At 40.7% G+C, this 26,957-nt stretch overlaps 1 protein-coding gene across 2 annotated transcripts; it reads left to right on the top strand.

Annotated features, from left to right (window-relative positions):
* Positions 1–667: 667 nt before the first annotated feature.
* Positions 668–26,096, top strand: LOC144044650 (phospholipid phosphatase-related protein type 4-like). Of its 2 annotated transcripts, none has more exons than XM_077559188.1 (11): positions 668–1,134; positions 6,901–7,086; positions 8,088–8,217; positions 13,315–13,510; positions 15,555–15,612; positions 15,820–15,993; positions 16,862–16,997; positions 17,230–17,455; positions 17,603–18,203; positions 19,388–19,535; positions 22,340–26,096. In XM_077559188.1, exons 1-11 carry the CDS (start codon positions 1,054–1,056, stop codon positions 23,107–23,109), a joined length of 2,706 nt encoding a protein of 901 aa, XP_077415314.1. In that variant the 5' UTR covers positions 668–1,053; the 3' UTR covers positions 23,110–26,096. The 2 variants fall into 2 exon arrangements, with proteins under 2 accessions (XP_077415314.1, XP_077415315.1); XM_077559189.1 differs by lacking the exon at positions 668–1,134 and adding an exon at positions 4,106–5,246 and having other exon boundaries at positions 22,340–26,095.
* Positions 26,097–26,957: the final 861 nt, after the last annotated feature.

The raw sequence follows: 26,957 nt of genomic DNA, 5'->3' as shown, positions 1-26,957 counted from the left end.
ATGCTTAGGCTATCGCCCAAAAACCAGTAAGCTAATATCAGTAATGCAGTGAATAAATGTGAAATTACTTCACAAGTCGGTTGATAGTGTGCACTCTGAACTGCTCTGCTCTCTAAAATTTGAGGTTCCACTGCGCTTGTCCAACTATAGGCCTAATAGTGGGCAAGATTTTTTTTCCCACACAGAGCCAGGTAGCTTTGAATACAGTAATTTATTTTCCTTTAAAAAAAAAAAATGAAAATTAACATTTGAAAATGCACTTTATGTTTTGTTAGTTATTTTGTCTATTAGTTTTATTATCCAAAACATTAGAGTGGGAAAACTATGCCCAAAAAAGTACACTGAAAAAATGGGGATTTATATTTACTTGAAAAAATCTAGTAAAGTTAGTTCGAATTAGAAATTCTAGTTATACTCCTAGTAAAATGTACGTATAATTTTTTAGTGCATCAACCTTTAAGCTTTTTCAAGTAAATATCACTCCCCATTTTTTTTTTCAGTGTAAAAATTTGAGAAGAGTGCAAATGCTTTGCCACGGACTGTATATATCTGTAATCACGTGTGTGTATTTTAATTGTATTCAAGTGGAGTCGTGGACGAATAAAATAGCGCAGGCTGTACGTGTCCGTATTCGCGCCTGCTTGCGCGCGTGTGTGAGCGCGTGTAGGCGTGTGCGTGTACATGTGTGGGGCTAGTGGCTCGCGAGCCGCAAGTTAGCCACCCCGATCTATTGCAGCGGAGCGGAGCCGGGGGTGTAACGATTTCGACATTCCATATTTGAACAGTGGACTTGAGGGACCGCGCTCCTTTTTGATAATAGTTTGAATTTGGGAGGACGTCATGCCGATCATACTGAACCTTGGTAGAGCGCCAGATACACGCATTTAGGACAACCAAGCCGAAACGCAGGACAAGCGTCAGCATCAGGTCATCATCTCGCCAGGCGAGAGACAATATTTTGCAGGAAAACGAGAGAATTGTCTCAATATTAGCACAAGTATCAAGTGCAGCTCCTTGTCTCTTGGCAACGGGGGAGATCAGCAACGGCTCGGAATGACTACCCTCAAACGTCTGAAATTTGGAAAGGAGACAAAGGACAGCGTTACGCTGCTGCCATGTTTTTATTTTGTAGAGGTTAGTTGTCTATCTATCTATCTATCTATCTATCTATCTATCTATCTATCTATCTATCTATCTATCTATCTATCTATCTATCTATCTATCTATCTATCTATCTATCTATCTATCTATCTATCATAAACAGTGCTGTGGTTCAACTATTTTATCAATTTGTTAAATCAGGAAAACAGTTAGGCTACATTTGTGTTTGGTTAAATGAACCTTCATTAAGGTTCCGTTGAGTCAGTTTGCTCAAAAATAGTCACTATATTGATTTATATTCCGTACTATTACACACACAGACGCGCACACCCACAAACATGCACAGACACACACACATACACACACAGGACATTTACTGTTTATGAAAGCTTAATAGATAGAAAAATATCAGAGAGATAACCCAAGTAAACATGAAATGCAGCAGTGCATCTCCCCAATAAAAACAATTCAGTACCTCGTTTATATGGGGTGTGATATGAATCAAGGATATATTCATTTTAAAGTGAAACCATTCGATTCAGTCCAGCTCAGTTCAAGAAGGTGCAATGCAATGATGCAAGTTCATTGCAGTTTTTAAATAGTGATTTAAGGGGGGGTGGGGGGGGGGATTCAATGCTACACGGCCCTGTATGGAAAAAGTACTTGCCCCCTAAACCTAAAAACTGCTTGGCCCACCCTCAGCAGCAACAACTGTGAAAATCACGTGTTTTCTTGATGAGTCTTTCACATCTCTGTGAAGATATTTTTGCCCACTCTTCCTTGCAGAATTGCAATTTTGAAGGTCATGCCACAGCATTTCAATCGGATTCAAGTGCAGACTTTTGACTATTTGATATTTCTAAACCATTCAGAAGTTGATTTGTTTTTGATCACTGCGATGGTGTGATTTTATGCTGCCGTTTTGTCCAGAGATAAGCATTAGAGACGTGTTGCAATTTTTATTCTGCAAGCCTGTGCACCCAATAGGAGTATTTCTATTTGTCTTTGTATAGTCGTAGAAAGTCATTTGACATCCATAGATTATATTAGAGCACTGGTTCTCAGCCCCGGTCCTCGAGTGCCCCGATCCAGCCTGTTTTCCATGTCTCCCCAGCCAACACAGCTGAGAATCGTTATCTTGCTTCATGCAGAGCTTGCTGATTAGCTGATCGTTTGAAACACCTGTGTTGCTTGTGGGAGACATGAAAAACAGGCTGGATAGGGGTACTCGAGGATTATCAGGATGAAGTGAAATGTACAGTAAAGTTCTGAGTCATCTTCATAGTTTGGGCAATTGATGTCATGTTCGCGTATGACTTGAGAAGGAGGAAGCATATAGAGATTGAATAGCAGTGGGCAAATAATTGACCCTTGAGGGACCCCACAATTCATGTTCTTAGTGTTGGATGCAAAATCGCCAATGTAGATAGATGTAGTGACTGTCATGTAGGTCAGATTTGAAACAGTTTAGAACTGGACCGGTTAAGCCACCCCATCATTCTTGCCTTTTCAGTAGAACTGTATGGTAAGCTGTGTCCAAAGCGGCTTCGGAGGTCAAGCAAAAAGAGTATGGATATTTTGGGGTAGTATGTGTTTGTAGGTCGTTCACAACTTTGATGAGTGGTTTCTGTACTAGTATGATGTCGAAGACCAGCTAACTAGATCCAAAACTGTTTTAAATGTTTAGGTTCCGAGGAGATCCAAGCAACAGGTGGAGGATCAGAGCTGACCAATCATATGTTTTAGGTCTGTCAATTTAGGCAGTTATAGGTCGGGTTTGTAGTTGACAGTACAGGTTTGTTTTTGGATCTTAGTGTATTGATGCCGTGTCTAATGGCACTGATTTTTCTTATTGAAGAATGAGTTAAATTGCATTTCCCATGGGGGTGTAGATGGTGGATTCATGAATTAGTCAACAGTGGAGTAAACCAATTTATTGTGTTGTATTTTCAGTTCTAATTTTAGAGAGAAAATAACATTGTCTAGCTTGTTTAATTGCTCTCTTATATTCATTCAGTTTTCCTTTATTGATGTCATTATGAATCATTATAGTTGAGTTTTTCTTCACTGTGCCTGGCGCCACGTTCTCTTTAGTTGCATGCTGACCACAACATTTCTCCAGGGAGCCTTTTGATTCCCTACATTTTTAGTTTTAACAGGTGCAATTTTGTCAAAAACATCCTGTGTTTTTGTGGCCAAGTTTTCCACAGGCTCACCAGCTGTAAACCCTGTGGACAATAATAACTAATTTTCTTTGAAGGCTTTGAATTGTATTAGTAATGTGTTGTTGTTTTTGTTGTTGTTGTTTTTTAATTATTTGAGTGTTTTTATACTATACGACAAACAGCAGGCCCATTAAAAGAAACGCAATAATAATTTAAAAAAAAGATTATTTCAGAACATACAATAATGACACTACTATACATTCTTCTTCTTCTTCTTCTCCATAATAGCAATTATTGTGAAAGAAAATAATTTAATTAACTCATTCACTGCCATTGACGGCTATAGATGTAAAATTCTATTAGTTTAACATTTTTTTCCACTTTTGCTAACAAAAGCATGGAAACCTAGAATTGTTTTATTGTACATTCAGAACAGATATAAAATTTGTGATTAATTGTTAGTTGATTAGTAAAGTCATGTGATTAATTACAATAAAAAAATTGAATCGCCTGACGCCCCTAATTAAAAAATATATATAAAAAATGAGGGGCGTCAGACGATTCAAATTTGTAATTGTAATTAATCACATGACTTCAATAGTTGACTCACGATTAATCACAAATTTGTTATAAATGTACAATAAAAATGTATTTCTAGGTTTTCATAAAAAAAAAATTTTTTAAATTAATAGAAATAGTTCACATGAATTTTTTACGTCTACAGTCGTCAATGGCAGCGAATGAGTTAAATGATAATAACATCTGTTATTTATTTATGACAAATAATATTTGTTATTTATTTAAACTGTCTTGGCTAATGAACAAAATAATTGGAGCAGATGATAATTAAGGTATATTTCTACGATGCCAATTCTGATTTATGTCAAAATTTAAGATAGCCGTTAAAGTATGAATTATGCTGCTCAATGCAACACTTTATTATAAGCTTTGTATAACAATGTTTTACCTCCCTATCCCATCAAGACAGGACAAGGAGCATAAAAGATCGCTCGGAGGCATACGTTTCAAAAGATTACACATCTACAGTAACAGACAATGAGGCTTGTGAAAAAGATGAATTAGTGAGTTTTTGTGTGTCTGTAGTTGTGCTATATTTGTACATAAGCCTTATGGTAATAATCTTTTTTTCAAACTGGAGAAAAATAAGCGTGACATACATTGCTTGCCGTTTAGACAATGATGATATGTAGCATGCTTGCACTGCAAAGACACAATTAACACCCATGCAAGAAAGGGAGAATATCTGAAAAATGGGGTCAGCTCTGTTATTTTACGCTGAGGTGTTTTTGGGGGAATGCTGATGAGCCTTCATGAAATAAATGATTGCACCGTGGAAGACTTGTTAGAGGACAGCTTTTTCAAAGAACATGATTTTTAATGGAAAACCTGCAGTCCAATCTATACTGATGGTGAAAATTGTGAAGGGGCTGTTTGGACATGTAAAAAAGGTCAATCCTAACATTAAATATAAATTTAATGTGTATTCATCGCGAAGCACTGGCTAGGAAGAGAACAAGTGCTGATTAAGGACTTTGATGGATTATGCTGTTAAAATGATCAATTTCATCACATCTCGGCCTTTGAATCACAGACAGTTGGAGCGGCTTTGTCATTCGAGCGGCACAGAACACAAACAGCTGTTGCTTCACACAGACGTACGCTGGTTGCCTCGTGGGAAAACATGACTGAGACTTTATGAACTTCGCAGTGACGTTTCTGTCTTTTTGATGAAGCATGTGCATCAATGCAACAAATCAGGGGAGTCAAAATTAAAGTATTCAGCTCAAATTCTGAAGAGGAAATGTAATGTGGGAGATGTGAGCTTAATGGCCATCTTGTCGCCTTTGACGTTGCCACAAGTCCAGTGGTCAAAATGGTACAAGCACATCCGTCCAGAAGCTGCACTGATTTCAGCCAATGTTTTCAGGACATTGAAGCAGCGTGTGTACAGAATTGTAGGTCAGTATTTTGTAGTTATTTGTGGTCTGGTCATATATCCCATTTATTTGTTTTTGTATGGATGATTTTTCTGTTTCGCCTCTCAGTAGCTATGTGTCCGCATTTTATATCTCACTCTGTCAGATCATCCTACCCGCTAACCGGCTGCTAGGCAACAAAGCGGACTGAATTAGGTTTATTTTTGTATCCATGCACGCCGCACTACAACTGTTTAAACAGGAAAATATCATACTGGGTTTTGCACAGTGATGGGAATTTTGGTTCTTTTTTAAGAATGTTTTTTTTTTAGGCTTTGCTAACCAAGTGGCTAAAATGAATTACTGATAATAATAAAAAATACAGTATATTGAATTATGCTACTTATATTGATTTTGTAACACGTTGTTTGGAAATGTGTATTTTTGTTTTTATTTGAAATGTGGACATTTCATTTCGTAGCATGGGAAGACTGTAACACGTTTGAAAATGTGTATTTTTTTAAATTTGGAAATATGTATTTTTTTTTATTTGGAAATATGTATTTTTTTATTGACTTGCAATTTACTAATTTGTTTTGTGGACTATTACTACTTTTGGTTATGTGTTTTAGTTTCATACCGAGGTGTTTTGTTTTGTGTACTGCGCATGTCATAAGGCGAGAGAAAGAGAGAGAGAGGTGTAACTGAGCGAGTCTCGTTCCAGAGAGTTTGGAATAAAGTGAGACGTGCACGAATCCTGTCCTGCCGTGTTGGTTTATTTAGCAGGAAGACCCCAGAAAATCATCATAAACTTGAAACCATTTTTAGCCCGCCTTTACCCAGCCTCCGGGAAACGACAACATATTAGGGTTACAATTTGTTAATTCACATACACAAAAGGCTACCAAAAAAAACTGTAAAATATCAACACAAGGACCATAAAAAATTGTACTATAATATTTTTGTTTTGTTGAACTATTGTAGGAGCAGCAACAGTTTTAAGAGACTTTTGCCTGTTAATTAACAGAGGTTCCCTTGTTTCTTTTCTCCTCTAACTAAAGTAATGGGTGAACAGTATGCATAATCCTGATATAGGTTGTTTGTGGAGCCTGGCCAATATGTTGCAAGGTATGCACTCTGCCCTCCAACTGATTCACTTGTGTCCAAATCTGACTTTTTTTGGTGCTCAATTTTCACCTAGGCTGCTGTGCCGGGTTGACTCTCACTATGCCCCCCTGCACTCTTTTGTCTCTCCGTTACGCAAGTTTGTGTGCTTACTCTGCCTGTAATCTCCCCTTTTCCACTTCTGCTCGTGTGGACAGAAAGACGCCACCACATTTTTGACCAATACGGCTTGAACAGAAAAAAACAACAAAACGGATCCCAGTTGGGTCCAATCATTCACTTCAAATTCTTAAGTGCCAGATTGTTAGTAAGTGACACTGTCACATCACTGGTTTGTGAGATTAAAAGTGCAATTGTGTAGTAATAATAATAATAATAATAATAATAATAACAAGGCAGCACGTGTGTCTTATATTTAAGAGGTGTGCGTCCCAATGTGGAGTGTGTAGAGTTTGCATTTTCTCCTTTTGCCTGTGTGTGGGTAATCTCCGGGTATTCTGGATTCCACCATTTTATGTTAAATTAAAATAATTTCTTATTTCTGTTTTTCTTTGTATTTGTCTTTATTGCAGATACCTATTTTAGCCCTCTCGGTCATCAGTCTCTACTTCCTGGAGCTAACAGATATTTTCCAGCCAGTGCATTCTGGGTACAGCTGCAGTGACAAAAGTCTTTCTCTGCCCTACATCATACCCCAAAAAGAAGTTTGTCCCCTGCCACTGCTCTTCAGTTTGGCTTTTGCCATTCCCACTGCTACTGTGAGTAGAATGGTCTTATTTGGGCTCTGCATTGACAAGCATAGCTCTTTTTATTTTATTTTATATTTTTTGTTTTTGATTGTTAATGTTTATTTTCTACATTCCCATTTATTTGTAGATATTTTTTGTAGCTAATAAAATGTAATATTTTCTTTCTTTAATGTATTCTTATTCTTATTGTTTTTTTATTATTTTTTTTTGCACTGTTGCTTTACAGCAAGTCAGTTTTGAACTTCTGTGTGTCTTGTGCCTCCTGTGTGGAGTTTGTCACTGTGCGTGGGTTTTCTCCAATGAGTCTTACATCCTCGTAGTCTTGAACTGCCGTAGTGGGAACACTGCTAGCCTGGATGGTCGGCGTTGTCGTGTGAAATCACATTTGGTGTCTTAATGGGTCACTGATGAAACAGTGAATGACTTATTTATAATCAATAAATAATTTCTTCACCTTTGCGAAAGGCAAAGTGCTTGGACCATAATTGTGTCTTGTTCATTTGTTATACCTGTTAGCAAATCCAGGTCCAGAAAGTAAAAACCCGCCACAGTTTGGCTTTAGCCATTGATGCTAGCTAGCTAGCTCCCTAGCTGACAAACGAGCACCAGCTAGGGAGCTAGCAAGCTAACACTTGGGGCTAAAGCCAAACTGTGGCAGGGTTTTTACTTTCTGGACCTGGATTTACCACTTCTGACTTTGCTATCGCCATCCCCAACGCCGTTTTCTTGTCTGCTGATAGATTACCGGTACCTTTTACTTCTCTAAATAGCAGGAAGGCCAATTTATATTTTAATACAAAAATTCAACCCAAAAATGTTGGTCAGCATACAATTTTCTATAGTTGGTCAGTTTCGTTCTATCTTTGTCACAAATAGACTGAAAAAGCTATATCTGGAACATTAGCCATCATAAGTAGTCATTATAGTCTTGATGCAATGCTGTCCAATGAATCATTGCACACTATTATTTTCTCTTGTTATTATTTTTTCTTGTTCTCCCTTTTTTTTAGATTCTCATAGGAGAGGCTGTTCTATTCTGCTATCTATCCAGGAGGTCCTCGACTATGCAGACTGAATCAAATATCAGTGCAGCAGGATGTAATTTCAACTCCTACATTCGCAGAGTTGTTCGCTTCATCGGTGAGAAAACACCTACAGCAGGATACTATATGTCTTTTTTCAATGACTACAAATTACAATGAACCATAAAATACAAATAAATGATTGACTGGGTTTGAACCAGGCATGGGCAACTGGCGGATTGCATGTCGGTGGGAGGCCATGTTTACCCGCTCCAACTTGTGATGATTTGATTCACCAACAGTCAGAGATGAGAAATAAAAAAGCTTGGCAACTTCTACCTGCATTTTATGAGCAAAGATACAGTTTGGGGAGTTGTCTGCTCAATAGGGCTATGCGGTTTGGGTGTGGTATGCGTCAGATGTCATCGTGTCCACAAAAGTTTATTGGCTGGGCAGGCCGGTGTTGTGTGGTAGACTGATAGTGGTTCGGGCTCCATTCTCATGGATGTCCCCAACCTATTGGATTCAGTTGCTAGGCACAAGTCAGGGGCATCTGAAGGGTTTCAAGAGAGCTGTTGATGTTAGGCCCCACCGAACATTCAGTTACCGACTAGTTAGCACACCCGCCTTACAATGCAGGGATCGTGGGTTTAAATCTGGTTTCCGGCCTTCTTTGGTGCAATTTGTATGCATGTTCTCCCGATGCCTGCATGGTTTTTTTTCTGGGTACTCCGGTTTCTCCCACATTCCAAAAACATGCATGGTAGGTTGATGGAACATTCTAAATTGTCAATGTGAATGTGAGTGTGAATGGTTATTTTGTCTTTGTGTGCCGTGGTTGGCTAGAAACCAGTTCAGTGTGTAGCCCGCCTACTACCAGAAGACAGCTGGGATAGGCTTCAGCACGCCCACGACCCTAGTGAGGATAAGGGGTTCTGAAAATGGATGGATGGATGGATAAAAGCTTGACACATCTCTGTTTAAGTTGCTTTGAAGGATAAAAAAATGTGACTAAGATACTGTAAATCAGGCTTTCTCAATCCTGGTCCTTGAGGGCCAAAGTCCTACAGGTTTTAGATGTTTCTGTCCTCCAACACACCTGATTCTAAAGATTAGGGTCGTTATCAGGCTTCTGCAGTACTTGCTGATGAACTAATCATATAAATCAGGTGTGTTTGGAGGACAGAAACATTTAAAACCTGCAGAACTCCGGCCCTTGAGGAATCAGATCAGGATTGGGGAAGCCTGCTGTAAATCATTAAAAAATATATTTTCTTAATGTGACACATAACTAAATTGTTTCGTTTTGTGTTTTGACTAAGGGAAGTAAAGATATACAATTGAAATAATGTGGTTGCACAAGTGTGCACACCCTCTTATTACTAGGGATGTGACTGTTTTCAGAATTAACCAATCACAATCACTCATATTAAATGGGAGTTAGCAGTAGTAACATTCGGGCCCTGCCCCTCGCCTGAGACCACCTGCTGAACTTCAGCATATCCAGAGCAGTCAACTGTTACGGATTGTCAGTATGTTATTACGGAAAATTATTTTTTTTACATTATCTACAAGTTAAAAATATGATAAAGAAACAAATTCCAACACTTCGGGGTACGCTCCAACCGCCTGTTTTAGCTAAAGATATTAACAAGCTTTCTCCGACAACAACAAAAAAACTTTCAAAAATATATAAGTTACTTTTATATACTGATGAAATGTCTTTACCCATCTCGAAATGGGAGACAGACTTGTCTATAGCACCGGAATCTGACTTTTGGATTCAAGTTTGTGAAAACGCATTTAAAATGACAAAACACACAAATTTACAACTTATCCAATATAAAATTATTCACAGAACATACACTACTCAATATATGATGAAGAAAATGGGACTCTCAGACTCCGACATTTGTTTCCAGTGTTTACAAAACACTACAGACACTTATTTTCATGCTTTATGGTTATGTATTTCTGGACTAAAATCTTAGAAAAACTTTCCGCTATTTTGGACTGTAGGATACCTCTATCTCCAAACTTGTGTTTGCTAGGTGACCTAACAACAACTGACTTACCACATTAACAATTTCAATCTACACTTGTAGCCCTTACTATCGCAAAAAAAACAATCCTTGTTAACTGGAAAAATAGACAAACTCTGAATATCGACCAATGGTCTAACCTCCTCATAAATCACATTTTAATGGAAAAAAATATCTGCCTCAAATAAAAACCAAATATCAAAATTTATAGAAACATGGTCTACGTATATAGAATATTTTAACCTAATTCTGGTTACTTAATTCTGCCTGTTAGCGAGAGCCACCACATCGTGATAACTTACATTGATGTTTCTGTATTTGGCAATTTGTAACTAATGGTTGTGTTTTTATAGTCAGGAACCCAGTTGCTGCCAACAGGATCGAGCAGATTCACCTCCATTGGGCACTAAGGGTTAATATTCGGATTCACTGCATGCCAGGGGGTTAATTCTATAGGTGCTGTCCCCCCCTGGCTGGGCGTGGGCGGGTCTGCCCCTCTGTTGGCTGCTGGGTGGCGGCTGCGTCTTGGCCGTTCCCTGGGTCTCTTGGGGGGTGCTGTGTTGCGGGGCTCTCCCTGGTGTCCTGGGCGGCGCCGCCCCGGCGTGGTCCGTCGCGCCGCCGCCCCAGCGTGGTCCGTCGTTCTGGGCCCGCCGACGCGGTTCGGGGCCTGTGGGCCGCCGGGGTGCCCTGTGGTCCCCTGTGGTCCCCTCTCCCCTCCCTCTTCCTCCCCCTTGCTGCCTCTCCCTCCTCGCCTCTCCCCGTCCGTCCTCCGCCCCCCTGTCCCTTCTCCCTCGTCACCCTTCCTCCTCCTCTCCCCCTCTCTCTGCGGCCCTGCCTCCTGTCCCTTCCCCCTCCCCTGTCCGCCTTCCTCCCCTCCCCTGGGCCGGGGGCTCCATCCGTGGCCCGGGTCTCAGCGCTCCGGGGGCCGGGAGGGCGGGTGGGTTGGTGTTGTGCCCGCCCCGCTCCGGTGGACCTCCTGGCACCTCGGGCGGGCCCAGTATGCGTGGGGCGAGCCCTATCGCCCCGCCGAGCTGGTCCCATATGCCCGCCGGGGTCCCGGTGGGGTGGATGGGGGTTTGGTGGGCGGGTGCGCCTCCCGCCCCCGCCCGGTTGGGGGGGGGGGGGGGGGGGCCCGCTGGTCGCTCCTCTTAACTCACTGCACTATATTTGCACAATACACTTGCACAATACACTTTTATAGACATATAGGGCACATAACACACTTTAGGGGGGGTGGGGTAGGGTGGAAACACCGTCTTCGCCCTACAACTCCCCTCCAATTTTAATGCACCACACAACTGTGTGTGTGGGGGGGGGGCATTGGTTGGGGCAAACTGCAGTATAGAGCAGTGCTGCGGTCCCCTGTCCGTGCCCCCCCCCCCCCCCCATTTATTTTTTTTAATGCACCACATACACTCACTGACATGCCTGGGAGGCGGGTGGATTGGAGCATGGGGATATCATTTCCCTCTGCTCCGGCTCACCTGCTCCCAATTTTAATGCACCACACACACACACTTGTATATACACTGGGTGGGGTCACATTCAAGGTTTAGGGGTAGAGTTCGCCAGTCGGCGAGCTGGCGAACTCAGTAACAGGGTTAACTCTCACTAAGAACGCTGGAGTGACGACCGGGGCCTTTCCCCGCTGGGCCTGGGGTTCGGGGGTGCCGCCCGTCCTCCGGTGCCCCCATCTCCCCTTCTGCCCCCGGTGTTCCGTCCCTCCACGCGGTGGGGGATGGGGTGGGCGCGGATGCCCTCTCCGCTCCGCTGCCCGGCCCCTCTTTGGCGCCGGTGCCTGGGTGCGGGGGATCCCCGGGATCTGGGGGTCGGTGACTGGGGGGCTGCCGGTTGGTGGTTGAGGGGTCGGGGGGAGGGGCGGCTTGTTTGGGGGGTGGTGGTGGTGGGGGTGGCTGGTTGGGGGGGGGATAGCTGGGGGTGGGGGGGTGTCTGGGGGCCTGGGGGCGGCTGGGGCTGGGTTGGGGTGGATGGGGGCGGGGGGGAGCGGGGGCTGTGGGCCGGAGGGGTTCCTGGCGGGCCTGCAGTGCCCCGTCCTGCTGCGTTGGGTTGGGGGCGCGGGCCGCGTTGGGGTGGGGGGCGCTCCTGCTCCTAGGTTTGCTCTCCGGCCGGTGGCCCCTGCGGGGCCCGGGGGTCGTCCTTTGGCGCTGCCGCGGCCTGGGGGTTCCTGAGGTGTTGCGCTTGCTATGTCCTGGCGGGGGTCGCCGGCTCCCCTCTTTGGTGGAGATTTTCATGCACGCCAGATCCACCACACCAGCATCTATCGAAACTCAGACGCAATCTTCCTCAGGTCATTGAATCGGTGGAGGCTGGTGTCTGTGGATCTCACTCTGCTTCGTCTGTCCTTCCTTCCTTTCCTCAGTCTCTCCTTTGGTCTCTTAAGGTCTCCCTGATTTGTTGAAATTTAGATGTCTCTGGGGTTGTTGAAGGACTCTGGTTGGTGGCCTGGTGGGTGGTGTCTGGTCGGTGCTGGATTTCACTTTCCTTTCTTTTCTTTGGTCCTTTCTCGGGTTTCCTGACAGCCTCACGACTCTGGCTGGAAGTGTTCGGTTTAGGGAAACGGTAAGGGATTTTTTTTTTTTTTATAGGTTTTAGGTGAACTAATGAATGCACGCGCGCACACACGCACATACACATTTTCACCCACATACAAAAATAAATAAAAATACAAAAAATATATATATATTTTAAAAAAAAAAGGAGAGCAATGATGATGACATGTCAAATCGGTAAAATTAATCATCAATAATGGTAAGGGGATAATTGGTGATGTTACTTGAGGCCAGCAATTCGTTAATATGTTGCTCCAAGCTTTCTCTCTTGCTTGGACATGTCGAGCTGGCTGGATGGAAGATGTGACCCCGAAAACAGGTCAAAAGGCAGAGGGGTATTTGTGAGAGACTTATGTTTGATAAATAACTCCCTAAATTATGTCTATTTGGTTCGAAAGATGTGAAGAAGGTGAGCTGGTAAATTGATGTATATTTCTTTCTCGTCATTTCTGGTCCCTCAAGGTGATGGTCCATTTTGTTGTGTTCAGAAATTGAAGATGGACTATTGTGCAATCACATCATTATCCAAATCATTTTCAAGTCAAATGGACAAAGTCAGATAATTTACAATGAAATAAAGTCCTTCTAATTCTTTCTTTGCAGGTGTCCATATCTTCGGCCTGAGTGTGACAGCATTGATAACTGACATTTTTCAGCTCTCCACTGGACAGCACACACCTTACTGGCTGGATGTGTGCAAACCCAATTTAACTCACATTAATATATCAACTTGTGATGAAGCTTTTATTCTGGATGATATTTGTTCTGGACAAGACGCCATTCTCATCATTGCGGGAAGGTAATGATGAAGACAAGAGTATACTGTATGTACTGTCTTTTAGATGTATTGTGTGCATGACAATGTCTTCGTGTCAATTAATGCATTGCTGTTGTGTTTTGACGGATCTGCACACACAGAAGCAGTATATGCAACCCTCTAAGGCAGGGCTCGCCAACTCTGATTCCAAATTAATTGCATTGCAGTTGTACGAGCCATTTCTGCTGTGTTAATCTGATTGAACTTGTGTATTTAAACCTCCCACCACTTTGGGGAGCAGTGGCAACAATTTGCCACAAATCTACTTAATGGGATGATGAGACTAAGGTGTTGCTAGTAGGGATGGCACAAATGGAACATTGAAACGATCAAATCATTTGAAACGATGGATTCACAAAAATAATCGATCTTTTGAAACGTTTGAAACATCTCCCCACAGCGACATCTGGTGGCCAGTTGTAAAATATTACAATCAAACAGTAGATCAGTGTTGCCAGCTCCCCAGTAAGGAAACTAACTATTGGCTGTCTGTCATCACCTAATTTACACAACTGGCAATTGGCCTATACTGTAATTGTAATGGACGCCATAAGAGAGAGAAATAATATCATGGGAAACAAAAACTGAATAACCCCCACCCCGTCAAAAATAAATATAGAAGTACAAATTAGTTTTTTGTTGCTATCACATTTAATCAAAACCTGTAGGCTACATTTCAAAGGCTTTTTTTTTTTTTGTGACAGGCCATCTTAAGTTTTGACAGAATACAAAAGTATTGATGACATTTTATTACGTAAGTCAATGAAGCAGCAGCCAGGGCAATTTTACGAAGTATGTTTAGGTTGGATTTATTTTAGATTTAAGACATTTTAATATAGTGCAATGCTTGCATTTAATTTTAGAAAAGGGATAACATGTTCACTTAACCCGTGGGCAGTATTTTATTTTCAAATGGCTTGGTCAGAACCAACAAAAAGCCAACAAATGGTCACAATAACGCCTAGGGGTTAATGTGACGTTTGGAGGCGTAATGGAACGCGAAAGGCAACTTTCACGTGACATCCTGATTTTGAGACAGATTTAGGAACGCCATTCAAATCACAAGTTCCGCCTGTGTTCCGGTACGTACCAAAACACAGTTTCGATTTTGCCATCACTAGTTGCTAGTGAGGAAAGGAAAAAAAACAAAGTATACTTTAGTCATGTGTTCATTCCGGTTTTTTGTCTGTATTTGAACAAAATTAAAACAAAATGTAAGTAAATACATCTATGTCAAGCTGAAACCAGCGGAGTAGACATTTTGTCATTTAACCACGTGGCAAACCAAACCATCAACAACCATGGTGGCCCGCATTGATAGGCAAGAGGTTCACTACATCAATAATTCACCTGAGATGTGACGAAGGCATTGCTGCCAACTGCCTTAGGTTGACAAAAGGGGCCATTCTAGGATCAGAGGTTTAGGGGTGCTACAGATTAAGAAAGATCATTTACCACTCCTCCAGGCATCTTATTGAAAGATCTTTGAGTGTCACAGCTAATTCCTCTTGAGAAACACAAAGAAGTAGGCCACAGTAGGCGTAACTAAATTATTTCCTAGTAATGTCTAAAATGCTGGATCTCCAGTGCAAATGCAGCAATTAGAAGAGTACTGTCCAAGTGTTTTGTCTACTAGCAGCTACAAGCTGCTGCTGGACAACAACAGATGGCCGAGCTACTGCAGAATACAATATTACCATATGAACCACCCTTCACTAGAACTGAGGTAGATTCATTTGGTCAAGTGCGGAGGAGCCACAGTGAAAAGATGTGGAGCAAATATTTTGGCGACAGTGCCCCCACTGTGCACATACACACGTCAAATTACATACATTTTATGCATTTAAAATAGTAGTTGTGGTCATAGATACAGTACATGACCAACTACCCAAGATGGAATTGTGCTGTCGTCATTGTCTCCCACATAATTTTAACCTTATTCAAACCACAAGTGAATATTTAGTGGTGTACAGTATATCCTTTTGCCGGGTGAAGCCACTAATAACTCATTCTTCTTATTTTAAAGGAAGTCTTTCCCCTCCCAGCATGCCTCTTTGGCTGGCTTTGCAGCTGTTTATGTCTCCGTAAGTGCACACACGCATTTAAAGAAACACACACGCGTACAAATCCTACCAGGTGACTTATTATATCTCGGTTTCATTGGCACTTACCTATAGTATTTTTTTATTTTATTTTTTGAAATAATGTTTTCATAAGTGAAATGGATGTCATGTCATGTATGGTACACGCCTGAAATTGAATTAAGTCAAATGTTTTGAACTGTGTTTCAGATCTATTTAAACAAAGTGCTGACAGACTCCACAAAGCTGCTGAAGCCTCTCTTGGTGTTTTCTTTCATCATGTTGGCCATCCTCGCCGGATTAACCAGGATCATACAGTTCCGAAACCACCCTGTTGATGTCTACTGTGGATGGATCCTCGGGATAGCTGTTGCTACCTACCTGGTAAAGCAGTCACCAAATCATTGTTTTCATTTGTTTTAGTGTACTGCTCACAGAACAAAATAACACAAGAGATCAGATCTGATTTAAAATGTAAGAACTTTGTGAAGGAAGAGACAAAAGTTCTTAAAGGCTTGAAAAGTTTAAACAAATATGTGTTGTAAATTTGACACACAAGCCTACCAAATGTGATTGACTATATAAGTGTATATAAAATTGGAAAATAATAGCAAACATGGTATTAGCTAGCTATAGACGACACACTGTCTAATGTTTTTAGTGACAGTACACAGTACATCAAATGTTCAACAATCTCAAATTTGAAATAAAATATAACAAATAGCCAAAACAAATAGACAGTATTATTTCCACATCACATGTACTTCCAGACAATACTTATCCAATCAACAACAAATTGGATTCAACAGGGTAACACCTGAACGGGCTGGCATTGCTTACCGCCATCTTGGATTTCTGTCTTTTCCAAGGTCACCAAAACGATATACCAAGCAACCACAAAGGAATCTCGTACCTCCAAAATCATCACTTTTCTGGAGACCCCAAAAATGGCATGTATATTGTAAAGTAAACAAACCCAAATTCTAGTGAGGTTGGGATGTCGTCTAAAATGTATATTTAAAAAAATGCAAATCCTTTTCAATCTTTATTCAACTGAATACACTACGGAGACAAGATATGGACATGATGAATGTCATTGAGGTTTTTTACCCCCAATGTTCTCTCACTTTGACTTTGAAATGAATGAAAAAAAATTGCTGAGCACAATGCAATGTATCATCACCATCATCATAGCCTAATGTATTTGTGTGTCTCACGTGTCATCAGACTGACAGTGTATATTTGTATTCAGGGAATTTTTGCAGTGGGAAGTTTCCGACCAGGCGAAGATAAGTCCAAAATGCAAACGCTGCCCTTCTCACTAAGGAAGCCTCCCCCATCTTCTTTCCACAGCGTCTGCCAATCCGAAGTCAGCAACAGCCACCAAGGTAAAGAAAGGTGTATTTGATGCAGATAGATAACACACATCATCCCGATCATCAACAAACGGCACACTTCAGTTCATCTCATTTCTGACCAGTTTCAAAGCAGGAACTAAACCTACAATTAAAATACCATATTGCTACTTTTTCTATTTGCAGTTCTGTTCTTATTTTTATTTATTTTCTGCACTGTGTAGTTTAAACTCCAGCGGTTTCACCTCTTTACCTTGTGATCTAGTGGGCCACCACATGTTGACAGCCAGCCAACCAGAGCCGGTCAACATCAGGACCACTTCCCACGCTTTGTCCCCCGGCCAGACAGAACGAATTCTCACACGAAGCGCTTCCTACCGGGAGCCTTCTCAATCCAATGTGAAGATCACCAATGCCGATTTGGAGATGATCATTCCCCCCAGTCCAATGGGGAATTGTGATAAAAACTTCAGCAGCAGCACGTTGCCAAGGTAACCACTGAATCCTGCGTTACCGCTAATTTTAAGTTTATTTTTAAATTTAATTGCTGCTAATTATCTACTAAGATATGTGTATCCATTCAATATATATATATATATATATACTATACATATACATTGTTTTGCTTCTTCCTCCAGGTCCCATGGTGGCTCATCATCGGAGGGGTGTCGCATTCCTCGACGTCATGCCTCTATCCACACCTCAATGGACTCAACCCGATCGAAGCAACTCCTCAGCCAGTGGAAGAATAAAAATGACAAAAGGAAACTGTCCCTGCAGGTGATGGATGGCATCAAACCAGCGTCCTTATCTCCTCAAAGAGACGTTCAGCTGCACTACCCCTCTGAATCGTCTGCCATAAGTTTGGATACAGAGGTCCACAGTGGCAGCCACCTTCTTTCAGCCACTGGCCAGGAAGCTGGAGCCCACATCCCAGCCTCATATATAAAAATAGCTGCGAGCTGTGTTCCTATTGCCAATAAAAGTCCCCTGACCCAGAATGGAGGAACTGGCTTTGCTGGTGGACCAAGAATGGTTATTCAGTCGCGTCCTGGATCTTCCCAACTCGTTCACATTCCTGAGGAGGAAAATTCCACCATCAAGGATCAGGAGAGTGAATCGGAAGACTGCGCATTTGATGTGGTCGGGTCTGCTAAACAGAAATGGATGAGAGTCGCGGAAAAGACCACCCTCCCCTGCAGACCCCTCAGTGCGGGTGGTCAGCCTCGACTTATGCAGGTGATTGATGCTGATATTTTTATTCCTGTTTAAGCAGCTTTAATTTTTTCAAATAAAGGAACAGGACTTGACCTTTTCTTTTTACCCAGATTGTGGATTTTTTTTTTAAGGGACTATACCATGATATTTTAAGCCCTTCCACAGTTAACTATAAGCTTATAATGATGAAATCTTACCTTTGACACAATCGGCATGTCATTTCTTATGAAATATGAGTTATTTCGGTGGCTATTTTTCTTACCCGGAAGTCAAACGCTCGGTTCAGTAAAACCCCGCCTCTCCCCCTGTGGCACGAAACATACACATAGGTTTTAACCCGATTTTTAAAATGGACTCAAAATTTCACGGGTTGCTATCTCTGCGTTTGGTCACACAAGCCATCAATTCTTGAATAAACATTTGAAACAAAACGGGTCCTTGCCGCAAGAAATTGTGGAAGAGGAGAGCAGAGAGGTTAGAGGAAAGGAAGAGAGAAAAAAGCACCATAGCAAGTCACGAACCTGCAACCTATTGCTGATGGGGGCGAGCGCACTATCCACTACACCATCCATTCATTTAAATTCATCAGCGCAAATGTTTTATTTGTAGTTTACGTCAGTGTCAGCCAATGGATTTTAAGACCGCCAATTGTCATTTCATTGCACTTTGGCATTGCAAATGTGAAGAATAATTGATTGCTTTGAATTCATTTGGACAGAATGTTTATTGATAGAGGCTACTTTTGTCATTATCCCATGGAGGCAGGTTTCAGAGAAAGTGGGCGTGCGTTTAGTCCGCAGAGGCGGTGCGGGGGTGGGGCCGCACGCAATGACGTCAAACCGTGCCAACAGCTCGTTTTCTCAGGTTGGGAGGGGCTGGTGCTGGGAGAGCAGAATAACCTAGCATTTCTTATACAGGGGCGAATGGAGGAAAACACAACTTCGGTCATGTTTTTGGTGAGGAATTAGCATTTTAACATGACTAAAAAAATATTTAAAAATTCGCCAATTATACACAGATCCTCACTATTCACAGGCAGTCCGTATCGCCGAGGTCCACTGTTAATCATTTTCTGACACTTAGAAGCAAGTTAACAATGAAACGCCATGAATCTTGTTTGTAAGCGTGTATTTGTGCTCAGTGGATATTAAATATCACACCATAGCTAACACAAAGTCATTTTTCACCTTAATCTGTCTTTCTAGGTCATTTCTTTCTCAAAACAACAGGGTTTGCTCAATTCTCGATCAGAGGACAGTGGCAGCACTGTCAGCTGCACTGGATCCATCCGCTATAGAACCCTGATGGACCAGGACCCATCACCACCAGCTTCCACTACTGGTGTAATGGAAGGTACGGACTGCTCAAAGACTCATATCACAACTCGTCTTTATTGATTTGCTACTGCACATTCAAATAAAAAGTTAAGCAGGCCTAAAAATGAACCAACATTGACTACACTCATCCTTCCCACCAAATCAGTTAGGTCCAAAGGTGCTGCCATTTTATTCCATCATACATACCGCAAAAAAAAGCTATAGTAGTACAGGTGTGCTCCAAGTGTTCCAAAAAGACATTCAACATTCAACTGCACTCATTTTATATATTGTAGCTTCATCTTCATATTTCGCATCTTGGAAATGAAGACATTTGAGAGACCAGTTAAAGATAAGATAACAGACCCAAATGAACAACAAATAAATCCTCCTTATCTTTTCAAGAATTCTTCTTGGCTGGTTAGTAGGCTTACTGGCCGACAAGGAACAGTGTACGGTTTTATCAACCCAGCTATCGTCTCCTGTCTCCTTACAACGTTGGCTTTTCTTATTGCTAGTTCTACTTTTATTTACATTTTTTTGTATAGACCAAAACAGACATGCAGTATATTTGAGTTTGTTACTGTTAGTCTTTAAAATATTGGGAAAATGTCTTGACTCCTTATTTTGTTATATTTAATATTTGCTGTGTGGCAGGATTTCATACTTTACTATGACAATGTGTACATAAAAAGATTAAGGATATATCCTTAAGATATCTCACATGATCAGATTGGGAAATTATTGTTGTTGTTTTTTTGTTTTGTTTTGTTTTTTTGGGGGTGGGGGGGGTGTAAGAGTTTGCGGGATTATTGTAATAGTTTCCGGAATAACCGGATAGTGGATCCCACAAACGCACAAAGGGTGTGGATTGACAAATTTAATTGTACACAACGGAATTCTACGACACAAAGTCCTGGACGAAGCCAGGAGAAAAACAGTTAACAAAAGTCGCTTGCAAATTATGCAAGGAAAATAAAGTAACAAAAATACACCCGAGGGTTGTAGAAACGCACAACGCAAATAAGAAAAACCAAAATACAAAACGAGCTATATAAAGCGGATAAACTAAAAGCGACGTGGGAGAACCAACACGTGGATACCAATCACTCAAGCGTAAAGCTGAGGAAACACAAAACTACGGAGCAAGAAAGGCTCAATGTGTGGTTAACAAGCACTCAGGCAATAAGCCGAGGAAACAACAACATAAAATTACGTGTCAAAAGACTCACGTGAGAAACTGGAAACAAGAAACGAAGCTAGCGATAGGAATTTGGAAACAAAGGGTGAGGACGTAGCAAGGTCAATACTCCAATGAGGAGTGGCGGCAGTTCCAGTCCTCATAAAGCGTTGATTTGTGAATGAGAAATGGGTGCGGCGCAGGAGGACGTGCCCCTCTACTCAATCAAAGACGCAATGAAAGCACAATTATAACAATTATAAATTCCTCAACTAGAGTGGACCTTCACATACTTGTGGTTCGGCACTGCAAAGTCACTTATTTGTGATTTTTTTTTTCACCAATATTTTTTCCTAGATTTGTTTCGATATTTAAATGGGAAATAAATATTTTCATGTGTATTTTTTGTTTTTGTTTTTTATTAGAAATAAATTCTTATTGGGGTTTATTAGCTTTAAAAAAATATATATTAATATTTTGGGGGGTTTACAAAAAATCCTTTTTTTGCCCAGTTTTCCTAATGCATTTCAATGGGCGTGTTTCGGGGGTCAACACATATTTTGTCCATAATAGAAATTGCATTCTTGTTATTTATCTGGTTAGGAAGTGTTTGGTCTATGTGGCCCCCCAGCAGCGCTGATGAAAAATTGTGGCCCCTTCCATTATTTCAGTTGCCCATCCCTGTTGCAGCAGGTTTTCAAGGCTGAGAAATTGTGGATGAGCACTGACTGTACATATTAGGCTACATCGTTTGGGATATTTTGTTTTTACTTGTGTGTTAAATGGCCACATAATAATTTGAATTAGTAGCAACCCTCTATGCAGGATACTGTTTCAGAATGTCAAGAATAGAGACACGTATAAAACCACCCTTATGCTATTCCAATTTTTTCTGGTCTTACTCCTTTATTAAACATGGACAGTTCCGTGCCCGAGTGACACACATAACAAATCCTTGACAAAAATCAGCTCACCCTATTTGCCAGAAGCTGCTAATGAGTGCTGGCTTTGCAATTTACCAAAGCCTCAAAGATAGATGGAGGAACAGAGAGCTTCACTGTCCTGCCAAAATACTGCTGGTAGAAACAAAGGCCTCCTTTTTGCCTCTGTTCCAGGTAACACTCTTGCCACCACTTCTAGGTTTGTAATCTCTGTTGTCAGCTGCTCTTATGTTTGTTCTTGCACAGTGCACCATCTTGTAGCATAAATTAGTAATCAATGCATGACTGATTAATTAATTAATTAAGAGCAAAATCCCAGCACTCTGCTTTTTATGTAATGAACAAAAGTGGACTTAAGACAAACGATTTAACCATGGCCACAACCTACAGCCTAGTTTAAAATTACCTTGGAAGGCGACCCAATTTAGGGAAAATTTTGAATCAGTCTCGTTGTAACTGAACATTTGTTAGGTCACTAGAAATTCCTTTCAAATACTCTCATAGCTTCAAGGCCAGGTGTTGCCAGTGAAACGTTTCCGTGCCCGTCCAAGTTTACATTTTGTAGCTTTCGCAACCTTGTGTGATTTGGATGCAGAGAAGATTTTCCCATACAGACTTTATTGCAGAGTTGGCAAGAATGGTATGGCAACCTTTGTGCGCAGACAAATGATGATTTAAAGTCTTTAATGATATTTGTTGTTATTTCTCCTTCATTTCAAGGCTACGGTTTGGAACGAACCGGCAGCATAATCCGTGTTGAAGCTCACCCAGAGTCAAATAGGCCTGTGGTAAAACCCCCAAGCACTGATGGAAGTGGCTCTTGGCGTTGGAATCCAGCAGAAAAACGTCCATCGCTCCGACAGCCGGCTTTTCACATCAACGATTTCCACAGAAATTCGGACACCGGCCATTCCACGCAGGATGCCGGCTCACAGGATGGCCGGCAGGGCGTACCGGGGACCAAATTGGACTGCAAAGTTGTCGCAGAAGGCGTGCACAGCATTCTCCCACACGTAGTATATCAGTCACAGTCTCATTTTCAGGATCCCAACTCAAGCAAACCTTTCACTCCCAGTGCCGTATTTGCTCCGCCTTTCCATCACCACCCTCAGGCGATCACGACCATTCGGGTCACCCCCGTGGAAGGCACTGCTGCCAGTAGCGATGGCAGCTCCGACAGCCAGTCGGCCGCATCTTCCAGCCGAGAGTCCACCTTGAGGAGAAAAAGCGCCTCGCATATTCACTTCAGCCAAGATTCCGGGCTTATCAATGATCACATTCTCTGTGAGAAAAGCGACGTCTTCAAAAGTGAAAGCGGCAATTTTTTCCAAGAAAACCTGAAAGGTTTTCAAGACAACCCCATCCATCCCAACAGGCATTTACAGGGAATGTTTGTCCGTCCAGGCCCACACCCTCCACCTACTTTACCCCGCCCCATCATGACTCACTCCCCACCCCCAAATCTCGGGTTGGCCTTTAAGGAAGCTTAATGTGAAGTGCATCCACTACAACGTGATCAAATGTTGCCGTGCATCACCACTGGAGATGTTATTTTCTGGGAAATGCAGTACAGCAGCCCGAACTTTGAGCTATTTCCCTCCACGGCCTTGATGAAAATCCTCTTGTATTTATCTTGTCAACATTTTTAAAACTACCTAGCGAATTCATGTCACAAGCCATAGAGAACATACTGAGAGCCCATAGAGTACCTACTGATGACAATTGTTGTCTGCCGTGTTGAGTTTGATGATCATTTTTCAACAACATGTTTCTCGAGCTCTACTGGATACGTGAACACAGCAGACTTTTTTCATTGGCGAACAAAAATACTGGACTGCTGAAACTGCTGAACTTCTGACGGCTGCTTTACATTTGACAAAGTCATACCAGCTCATTCACAATAATTGATTAACCCTCACAACGCTGCTGCCCTCTGATTATTGGGGCACGGATGAATCAGTTGATCTATGAATCAGATTCTATTTAGAAGACCACACCTTGGTGCAACATCACATAATCTTATACTCTGAATTATTGTTTGATTGTCGCAAAAAATGTACAAACCAACGTAGAATAAGTGGAGAATAAAGTTGCTAATGTATCTAGACTTTAGGGACACCTTGACATAAATGCAACAAATACATTTTTAATAATAAAGCAATAGAATGTATAAAATGAGATTATTATATCAGTCAACTGTTTTAAAGAAAACTATCAAATGAAGTGTACACTATATTTCTAATATTTCTTTAACAAAACTATTATTACCGCAATTTTTAATGACCACAAATTAAATTCTATACAGATATCTTAATTGAAGTGGTTGAAGAATGTTCTACTGTTACTTTATGGCCTTGTTATCCTAAATGTATAATCAAGTAAAATGTTATATAGGCACCTTATTTTCAACATGACGGTATATTATCATACATCAACAAGCTCGCTCGATATATTTTTTGATCAGGAAAATGGAACTTGGGTTCATTTTCAATGACATTAATCAGAGCAATGTGTAAAAATAAAAAAAAGCCCTTTGAATGCCCCTTTTTCATCGCCAATATCAACATGCCCTCATGTCTAGGGATGGTATCCCCCGGTGCCGATACTAGCCTTATTATGAGGTATTGGTACTCGCGACGGGGTCTGATACCAGTATTGTCCACCCTCTTGAGGCCATTTTATAGAAACTAGAAGAATAGAAAATTGCCACTAATTTTATGTGATTTTAAGGGGAAAGTGCTATATTGGACTATATAGGTCTTTACTTTGTTTTTAAATCAAAATTCAGCTGCCAGCTGTCCTCATAGCAAGCTTGCTCACGCCAAGCTATGATTTTCCGTTACACACTCACGTCAACGCAACAGCACCCCAAAATGATGTTCTATCACTAATTTTAGACCGTGAAAACTTGCTAATCTATATTACACTCTAATAACAGTTGGGTCAATTATGGATCAAAAATGGACCGATCCACTCTATTTTAACCCAACTTTCTGCATCGTTTTATACAAAATGACCCAATTTTTTGACTCAAGGAAAGGATCTGACCAATATTTATGAGTTGTTTTACACTAAAAGTAACATTTATTGACTCAAAGTTGGATCAAATTGACCCAAGTAGAAGATCGGTCCAATTTTATTTATTTTTTACCTGAACTTTAACCTGGCAAATGCGTGCTTTGAGCAGATACGAATCATGCAATCAACGCTGATGTGGTGCAATTACTGCCGAGTCTGTTTAGGTGTGTATTTTATTTTCTGCAGAAATGCTTAACTATAAAATAAGTGCCAATGTTTGGCCCATTGGAGGGGCACTTTATGATGCAATGGCATCAAGACAGCAAAAATAGGTTTTATAACACATTTAAAATATTTTACAAATATTAGTATATTCTATTCTATTAGTATGATGTTTGCTGACGACAATGTTGTTATCTCATGGCAATGTCTTTTTTTTGGGGCAAATTTTGGGCTTGGGAATCTAAATGCTTGCGTGATTAACTGTGATTTTGTGTTGTGTATAAGTATAAGCAGTACATTTAGCCTGTGGGTTGTATAATAAAAAGATATTCCCACTTCAAATGTTTTCCTTTTTTAAATGTATGTATTTAAATGACTAAAAATGTCATGCGGCTATGTGCTCATTTTGATTGCGCTTTTGTGAAACGGCATAAATTTAGATGTACCAACAATATCCTGATTTTTTTTAAATACATGAAACGGTGTAAAATGGACATATATAACTTTCTTTGTATACATGACATTTTGAAAATGTGTGTACATGACAAGCTCTGCTGAAATGTATTTCTTTTGAATGTATTTGTACTCGAGGTGTAAGACAATGAGCAAGGGTTGACGATCATACGCAAGGAAATTATAATGTCACTAATGACAAAGAGCGGACACTGCTTGGATGTTTTGGGGGTATGGCGTGGCTCAAGTGATGTAAAAATTATATTATTATAAAACAATAGAACTGAGTTTGACTTTATTTAAATAATTGCATTTTCTTTTCAGTGTTGCCTTAATAACCTTTGTGCATACACAAATATAGATGAACCTGCAATAGCTTTTACTATGATACCATGTGTGCATTCAGTATTGTTGTCGGGTAGATAAATGGGCATTTTGCAATTGTTGTATACATCAAATTATTTGCAGTAAAAAACCTGGTTTTGTATTTTGTCTGTGAGAATATTATTCAAAATTTACACCTTTCAGAAATTACTACAAACCCTCAACGAATTAAGGTGGACATGTAAAACATGACCTGAATGTGACGCGAATAAAAACTAAATAAAATTATTGACAAAATCCTTTTCAACCTTTTCAGTTCAATAAGAAGGTATTTAATAAACTATCGTTTTGTTTATTTGTTTTTGTGTGTGCAAATATTCAGATTACCTTCAAAACTGGGACATGTTTACCCAATTACTACTATCACATTTCCATTAAAAAGTCCCAGAAAGTTTGGGAACTGAAGTTACTAAAAAAAAAAATTTGGGGAAAAAATTATTTTCCATTCTTATTGGATGTACAACTTGTAAAGTTACACAGCAATTCGAGGTCTCTGTTGTCATGTATTGTACTTCCACACATTTTGAATGAAGGACAGGTCTGAACTGCTGTTATTCCATTCTAGAACTCACACTCTTTTATTACTTATGCTGTTTTAACATCTGCCGAATATGGTCAATGTGAATGCGCATTGTCTTGCTGAAATAAGCAGGGACGTCTCTAAAAAGATGTTACTTGGATTTCAACATATTTGTACCTTGAAGCATTAGTGGTGCCATCACAGGTATGCAAGTAACCCATGGCATGGACACTAACACATGCCCATACCATCACAGATGCTGGCTTTTGAACTTTTCACAGATAGCACTACATCCATGATTTACCAAAACCATTTTTAAAATTTGGTCTCATTAGACAACACCAAACTTTTCCAAGCTCAGAGGAGTTGTTGGCATTTCTGGGTGCTGTTTCTGTATGGCTTTCACTTTGTATGGTAGAGTTTTAATTTGTAGCTATAGCAACAAAGTGTGTTAAGGCACTCACTTGTGTAATGTTCCATGCAGGTCATTTGTTTCTTTTTGTCCATTCCTCAACTTTCCAAGTATTTTGTTGCCCCATATCGCAGCTTTTTAAAATGTTTCAAGTGTCAAAATTCAAAATTTGTGAATAGTAAAAACAATAATGTTGATCACTTTTATTAAATATCTTGTCTTTGTAGTTCAATCAATTAAGGGTTAAAAGGGATTGGCAAATAATTGTATTCTATTTTAATTGCTTCCCCTATATATATATATGTGTATTGCACTTTGTACAATACAGT

Source organism: Vanacampus margaritifer, chromosome 2, assembly GCF_051991255.1.
Source record: "Vanacampus margaritifer isolate UIUO_Vmar chromosome 2, RoL_Vmar_1.0, whole genome shotgun sequence".
In the NCBI taxonomy this organism is placed as follows: domain Eukaryota; kingdom Metazoa; phylum Chordata; class Actinopteri; order Syngnathiformes; family Syngnathidae; genus Vanacampus; species Vanacampus margaritifer.
Note: the sequence above shows the minus strand (reverse complement) of the source record. Positions and strands in the feature narration are given on the sequence as shown.

Excerpts from the sequence above, each read along its gene's own strand:
- LOC144044650 (XM_077559188.1), top strand. The coding sequence starts at position 1,054 with ATGACTACCCTCAAACGTCTGAAATTTGGAAAGGAGACAAAGGACAGC. Across the intron at positions 1,135-6,900 it reads CATGTTTTTATTTTGTAGAG|ATACCTATTTTAGCCCTCTC; the intron begins GTTAGTTGTCTA and ends TCTTTATTGCAG. Across the intron at positions 15,994-16,861 it reads TAGCTGTTGCTACCTACCTG|GGAATTTTTGCAGTGGGAAG; the intron begins GTAAAGCAGTCA and ends ATTTGTATTCAG.